Source organism: Colias eurytheme, chromosome 14, assembly GCF_061535395.1.
Source record: "Colias eurytheme isolate Ceu_HAF_F1 chromosome 14, ilColEury1 Martin Lab GWU primary, whole genome shotgun sequence".
In the NCBI taxonomy this organism is placed as follows: domain Eukaryota; kingdom Metazoa; phylum Arthropoda; class Insecta; order Lepidoptera; family Pieridae; genus Colias; species Colias eurytheme.
In genome coordinates this window covers 4,054,647-4,062,064 of record NC_142993.1, presented here as the reverse complement: position 1 = coordinate 4,062,064, position 7,418 = coordinate 4,054,647, and the positions used below count along the sequence as shown (strand labels likewise).

Genomic DNA, 7,418 nt, shown 5'->3' with positions numbered 1-7,418 from the left:
TCACTTTTTTAGTTTTAGTTGATTCAATTGATCTTCGCTTTTAATCAGAATATACGATGCCCCTTCCTTCTTCCGGAGGTAGACCCTGTCATTGCTCATCCAACAAAATAGATATTCCTCTGTCTTTGCGAATTCCCTTGCTAGGTAAAACAGTCGTCTGTCTTTAGGGGTAAGATATTCGGAGATGTACAATGGTTTTGATTGACCTTTAATGCCCAAATTATTGCTGTTTAATTTTTGTGATGGGTTATTTCTATTAAATTTCTTGATGGCGTCTATAACAGTGTTTCTAGTTAATGTATTAGAAAATTCAACAATCATGGTTGAGTCAGTGGAGTCTTTCTTGCTCGGCAGACGAAAGGCGTCACGTATATTCTTTTGTTCGTCCTCTAGTCCAAGATAACATAACAAATTGGATGCCAGCAGGAACAAATCTTTTTTCTTTTCATTTATCTGTTTGGGTAGTTTACGTATTTCTAAACTAGTTTTACGTGAAATTCTCTGCAGTAAATCTACATTTTCCTCTAATAAACTAATTTTGAAGTTGACATTTTTAAATTCACTTTTTATTGATTCAATTTTCGACTGTAGTTCATTTATTTGTTCGTTCGTAAAATTCAACGACGTTTCTATGTCTTTATTTGTGCGCTGGACATTAGTCATTTTGGTGTCCATTAAAGAAATACGCTTTTCAATAGCCTCCAAGCGACTATTCTGCCTATCAGATAAGTCGGAGAATAATTTCGTAAGCATATCTCGCATCTCGGTTTTAAAAATTAACATTTCATCAGACTTGTCGCCCGATAATCTACGCCTTTTCTCGCTTCTAAAAGTTACATTACTATAATCATCATCGCCTGCCGTAGTGCATAGTTGTGAGTCAGATAATGTTCTAAAACTTGACGGTGGTGATCGATGCATTTTTTTTATAGAGGGTAGATATAAAAAGACGTATGAATAACTTCTTGACAGTAAGAGCGAGGCCACATTAGTACGTTGCGTTGCGGTGCGTCGCGTCATCGCAACGGATCAACGCATTGTATGCCACACCAGAGTTGCGTCGACGCATGTCGTCGCAACGCAGAAGGGCGACGAAGCGTCTCAGTTCAGCCCTCGCAATGGATCGATACAAACGTGTTCTTTTGTTGCTTTTATTACGCCACCGCCGAAACAAACGTAGAAACCAAAAAAGATTCTGGATATCTCCCGTGATTGCATTAAGAAATAGTGATGGTCAGTTTTTTATGCAGGAATATAGAGAGTTGTTGTTAGATGAAGATAAATTTTTCGCATTTTTTAGAATGAGTGTGGCCAGCTTTAATTATTTGGTGATAACCTTAGAACCACATTTAAAGAAGCAGTATACCAATTTCAGGAATCCAATAGAACCAATTGAAATGATTGGTATCACATTGAGGTAAGTAAAAGAAACAACATAATAATCAGTTATTCATTTATTGTGTTTTAATACAGTTTTATTTAAGGATCAGTATTAGAGATTACAGCAAAGTTATATTCTTCTTCTTGACTATCATCAGTAAAGTTACTAACTGAAGTGTTTGATAAATAAGTAGTTTCGAATTCAGCCGTTTGATACCCCGATGGCGATGGGGACTGGGTCTGTAGTCCTGTCTGATACTCCGATGGCGATGGTGACTGGGCCTGTAGTCCAGTTTGATATCCACGTGACTGCATTGTTGTCGATTGATATTGTTGTCCCGTATGATATCCGCGTAGCTGCCATGTTGTTGATTGAGTCTGTTCCCCGAACCGCATTTCGGTAATGATATTTATAACTTTGCTTTGAAATGTCAACGTTTGTAATTCCGTAAAGTCGTTTAAAGAAGGCAGAATACCTTTAAAAAATGATAGATGGCGATTTTCTTTTTCCTGCAACGCCTCTAACATTTGCGCCTCGACATCATCTATTGCTTGGTTTGATCTCTTGCGATTAGCAGGTACGTAGCGAGAAGGACCTGGAGGTAACGATGACATTTGTTTTGTCGCACGTGGAGATGATGTTGTGTTTTCGTTTCGTTCCACTCCTTTATCAAGGCTACTGTCAGTTTTATTTTGAGCAACTTTCAGCAAAAACAGCAATTGATTGTAATAATGATATTTTTTCATTTGTTTTGCCTCTGATCCTGATGAACTGTTATCCTTTATTTTTTTTACGTATCGTAAAAAGTTGTCCTTCACGCTTCTCCATTTTTTTACAACTTCGTTACCTGCAAAGAGAGAAAAAAATATGTAGGTAGGTAATAATACCCTTTGTTTGTATTGCAGGTATTTGGGCAGTGGAAATTCGATGAGGGACTTGCATTTCAAATTTAAACGTGGAAGGTCAACAATTTCTATTATTATTTCGTCCGTTTGTCAAGCTATCTGGAAATATCTTCGACCACAGTACATAGAAGAAATCACAGAAGAAAAACTAAAAAATATTGCATTAGATTTTGATCGCAAAGCTAACTTTCCCCATTGCTTCGGGGCAATTGATGGGAAACATATACGTTTAACAAAACCAGCGAATAGCGGCTCTCTGTTTTATAATTATAAACATTATTTTTCAATTGTTTTGCTGGCGGTTGTAGATTCCAATTATAAGTTTGTTTTTGTCGACATGGGCGCATATGGAAAAGAAAGTGATTCTACCATTTTTAGAAATTCGAAACTGTACGAAGTTTTAATGAGAAATGAACTACCATTGCCCGATGCTCAACCACTCGTAAATGATCATGGTAATGAGCCGCCAATCCCATATGTACTCGTCGGTGATGAAGCTTTTAGTTTAAGTAAGCATGTTATGCGTCCATATGGCGGCCAAAATCTCAATGTGAAACAAAGAATTTATAATTATCGCCTTAGCAGAGCCCGTAGATACGTGGAATGTGCATTTGGGATCATGGCAAATAAATGGCGTATTTTACACAGGCCAATCGATACAGCATATGATTTAACTATTGATATTGTGAAAGCTTGTTGTGTTTTACACAATTTTGTCACAGAACACGATGGTTTACGGCAACAAGACAAGATAACAATAAGTAAGTTCCCACAATTGCGACCCCACATCATCGGAGAATCATTAGCTCAAAATTTTATCAGAGACCAATTTGCTAATTACTTTATGAGTCCCGCAGGCGCTTTACCATGGCAGTTGAAGAAGATTTAAATTAACATAAGTACCAAATTATATAACTAAGTAATTATGACATATGATAACTTACCAATTTTGTTCTTTTTAGCATCCTCAAATTCGTCGTAATTTTCAAATAAATTTTTACAAACAGCTGCCCATTCGTTTGCTTTCCGGAATTTATCACTGAAATGTTCATGTCCTTTATCCCATATGATCGGTCTTTCTTGCACCAGGGATATGAGAAAATCTATATCGATATCGTTCACACTCATGATAAAGATAAAAAATATCGTTGCGCACGTCTAGCTTGCTCCTCTAGCAGCGAAACACTATCCGTTATTACACCGGAGCTCCGACAGCGCAGCGCATCACTCTCCCCCCGCTTCGTCGCTTGTCCGTCGATCCGTTGAAACGTCGCATGCGACGACGCAACGCATATGTGGCATATCATAAAAAATATATGAAAAATGACGCAGCGTCAACGCTGCGACGTCGCAGCGCAACGCAACGTACTAATGTGGCCTCGCTCTAAGATGGCGGGCTTTACGCATGCGCGTTCGATAGATCGTTGTCAAGCGGTGAATGAAATCCGATGATGACTCAGTAGCGGTACAAGGTGCTGAGTGTGAGAGGGATAGCGTATTTAAAGTTTTACTCACGATATTTCTTGTGAAGTACCAGGAGACTAGGATCCGCAAAGAGTTCAGTTTATGAACGTGGTACAGCGCGTTTGAATCTCCTATCGCTTGCTGCTATCCTATTATTATCGGCGTAATTTTTATGTTAAAATGAATTTAATTTACAATAATATCCAGCAACAAAAAACACGACTGTCGTGAATCGATCCAAGAGGGGAAGGGGACTTTCAACAGTTTTATGAAAAAAATTTTCTCAATGTTCTGTTCAAATGCATATACCTACATGCATTCTGTGCTGCACTCATATTTACTATTTTATTTATGAATATTAAAAAAAAGAATGAGATTTAATAGGAAATAATATCAATGTATGTATAACGTATAGCAGTTTAGCAGTTAGTAAAACATGTTATCGTCTTAAAGATACACAAACCATACCTACTCGTCTTATTCCTAAACTAATACAATTCCATCTATATCCCATTTCGGATCGTTTGTAGATCCTCGTGTAGGGAGTGTATACAGAGAACATCGTTTAGTTGGATTAAGATATGGAAAACAAATAACTCGAGAATCATATGCAGTTTGCATTGTTATACAGATCACGTTTGTAATACGATGGCATCGATTCTTTGCAATAAAACAACAAATTAACAATATTAATATTTAAAACACAGCTGTGGCTGACTGATCTATCAATGCATAGTTACAACTACCTTCTAGACCGATCGAGAAGAGGCATGCAGATAGCCACTATGATCCGCTAAAAATAATTTTCATATATTCAAACCCCAAGAGGAAAAAAATAAGGTATAAAAGTTTGTTCTATGAAATGTATATAATATTGACCAGGTGGACGAAGCTGCGGGCATCAGCTAGTATCTTAGTATAATATTATAATCGTCTTACTAAAGGTTAGATATCTGATAATTTTTGATAACCTTGCGTATCGAAGCGTAAAAGATATTTTGACGGCACTATTACGCGCCTCACTAAACAAAACAAAAATCAAGTAAATCAATTTGTATTCTGTAAATATAGCCTTAGATGTTCGAGTTAAGTGAAGCGGTTAATGAACAAATGTTTTTCCCGGTCCTCAATCAGTGCTCAGTCATTTTTCATCGGAAAATCGGACAACCGCCCGGGGAGGGTTTTTATTGTGAGCGAAGGCAGTTCCAGTTTGAATGCTCTTTAAGGTCACGCCTTTGACTAAAATGAAAATGATTTTTTATGAACCGGTGTGGAGTTTATCTAGCGTAAGTTACTATTTACTAGAATCACTATTCTACCGAATATATTAAAGTTATTATTGTGAAAGCCATTGCCGATATACATGTTATATATGACCTGCTTTATAACATTATCTTACAAAAAGGGACATATTTAATTATCTTTTTCCTTTCCCTTTCTGTACTACACATTACACAATATGACAGACAAAATCCAAACTCAATAAAGACTCAATTTGGGAAAATGCATTCAATCTTATAATTCCATTAACAAAGTCAATAGTTTCAGTTCCGTCTGTCTTAAAATTTTCCACGAAATATATTTAAGAGCGTCAACATTGAAGGAAGAGTACTCACGCGTAAACGTTTACCAGGAACACAGATGATTGATTTAACTAGATGTGGCAACTAGGCCTATAAGTTTCACAGATTAAGGCAAAGCTCTAATTAAATTGGTTAATTGTTCATATATATTTTCATTATATGCAAAGCTTTCGTTAAATTGTTCGTATCTAGGTTCATATCTAAGTCAGTTCGAACAATTTATAAAAGTATATGATGAATACATAATCTTGTAATGCGGAAATCAACCATTTTTTGTTATTAATATTTTTGTTGTAATAAAATTGTATTGTCATGCTTTAATTGTATTTTTTTTTCGACAGCCAACTTTCTTTCTTTCTTTCATTACATAATCTATGTGTTATATAAATAGATTTCATAAGAATTCAGTCGTTGCACCATCTAGTCTATTATGGTGTCTGTAACCAGGAGGTTTTATTTATATTCCTGGCTACATCTCCCCACCGCAACCCTTTGTTTGCTTACTCGATAACTTTGATCATTGGCTATTCATTACTTGCTAGATAAGTGATTAATGACTAGACGAGCGATTAATTAGGGGAATATTTTGGCTAATGTGTATGTGTGGAAGTTTTCCATTCTGCTGAAACTCTTGTAAACAAGTTTGTGTGCTCTTTATGTTGATAATCTATTTATAACTCATTATAAACGGAGTGAGATCAAAGTTAAATTATTTAACGTGAACGAAAATTCCACAATTTCATTGCCTCTTGAAGGTCTTTAACATTTTTTTTATATTATTATTATTTTTATATATTATTATATTTATTGCACAATATAAAGTATGGTCGCAAAAACGTAGATTTTGAAATGCGTGAAAAAGAAACAATCGGAATAATATTTTAGATTTTTGTTAATCTCAAAATTATTTGCCGGTTTTACCCTATTCTAAATTCTAATGCATGTTTCACTACCCCTGAAACGTTCCAACCGGCTTCCTCAACTCGACGAAGACAGGAAAGTAAAGCACACCTAGGTCTACTACATAACTCGTCAGACGCATTCATACAACCGTGAAAAGTAACAAGTAAGCCTCTTCAGAGATTATTCCCGTATAACCTGCACCCATCGTAATGAGAGGAATTATGAGGTTTTTTGCGGAAAGCGCTCGAGTCGCGCGTCCCGAGCACCCTCGTCAAAAGAGCCATTCGAAAAGCCTTTTTGAGCACTAAGTTTTAAAATATAGTAATGTGTACGTCTAGGTGCGCGCGAATGTCGACGCTTTATGGTTTCTTTTTAATTTTATCGGTTTCATTCCCGCGGTGACACTTCACATTAAGTTATACCTCTGTGTCGTTTTAAAGGCCCTTAAAAGTAATATAATTTTGTATATAGAATTTTTTGCTGCCTTGAATTACTGAGCTGGTTTATTATTGATTTAAATCTGTGTAATTTTTAATACATTCCCAAGTTTGCTAAACACTTAATGGAGTTTGAAATACTTTAATAATATCAGCTTTTGTTCTTTAGACGTACATTGATGAGATGCGACCTCATTAAAATGCAGCAGTAAAGCCAAGTTAAATTTACAGAAAAACTTTGTTTCTCTGCATAATCGCGTTTAAAAACTTTTCTACGCAAGTCGTCAACAATTTTATACAAATGTGGGAATCTGAAATCGATAACAGTAAAATTCACTGGAATTTTATAAATAGAATGTAAATATGTATTTTATTATAAATTCACAGTATTTTCTATTTCAACAAGGTTATTGGCATTTCCAGACACTAGACGAAACCAAAAAATTATTGGAAAACATATTTTATTTAATTGCAAAATTTTAAGCTGAATGAAAGAAACAAATTCAATATGTTTTTATTTAAATACAGTTTCATTAATATCCTTAATCCATATAATTTCGTTAATCCATAATTTCTTCGCTTTTAATTTCCTTTCCATTTTAGTTTTAATTAAAAAAATGTTTACTAAAAAGCGCCAAAGGTTACAGCGCGTAAGATAAAAATTCGAAGAGCCTCGGATTACGAGCGGTGGGAATATTAAAAAACTTTACCCTCTCCAAACTTGGATTGTCTTTTTTGAGCCCGT

General features: G+C 35.4%; 2 protein-coding genes across 2 annotated transcripts; both read right to left on the bottom strand.

Annotated features, from left to right (window-relative positions):
• Positions 1–921, bottom strand: LOC149902797 (uncharacterized). Its single transcript, XM_090109695.1, has one exon. The coding sequence runs from the start codon at positions 919–921 to the stop codon at positions 1–3; it is 921 nt and encodes a 306-aa protein (XP_089965821.1).
• A 518-nt stretch (positions 922–1,439) lies between these two features.
• LOC149902796 (uncharacterized) lies at positions 1,440–3,669 on the bottom strand. Its single transcript, XM_090109429.1, has 2 exons — positions 3,231–3,669; positions 1,440–2,228 (listed from the first exon to the last, which is right to left on the bottom strand). The coding sequence occupies exons 1-2, from the start codon at positions 3,412–3,414 to the stop codon at positions 1,480–1,482; spliced, it is 933 nt and encodes a 310-aa protein (XP_089965555.1). The 5' UTR covers positions 3,415–3,669; the 3' UTR covers positions 1,440–1,479.
• Between the last annotated feature and the right edge of the window lie 3,749 nt (positions 3,670–7,418).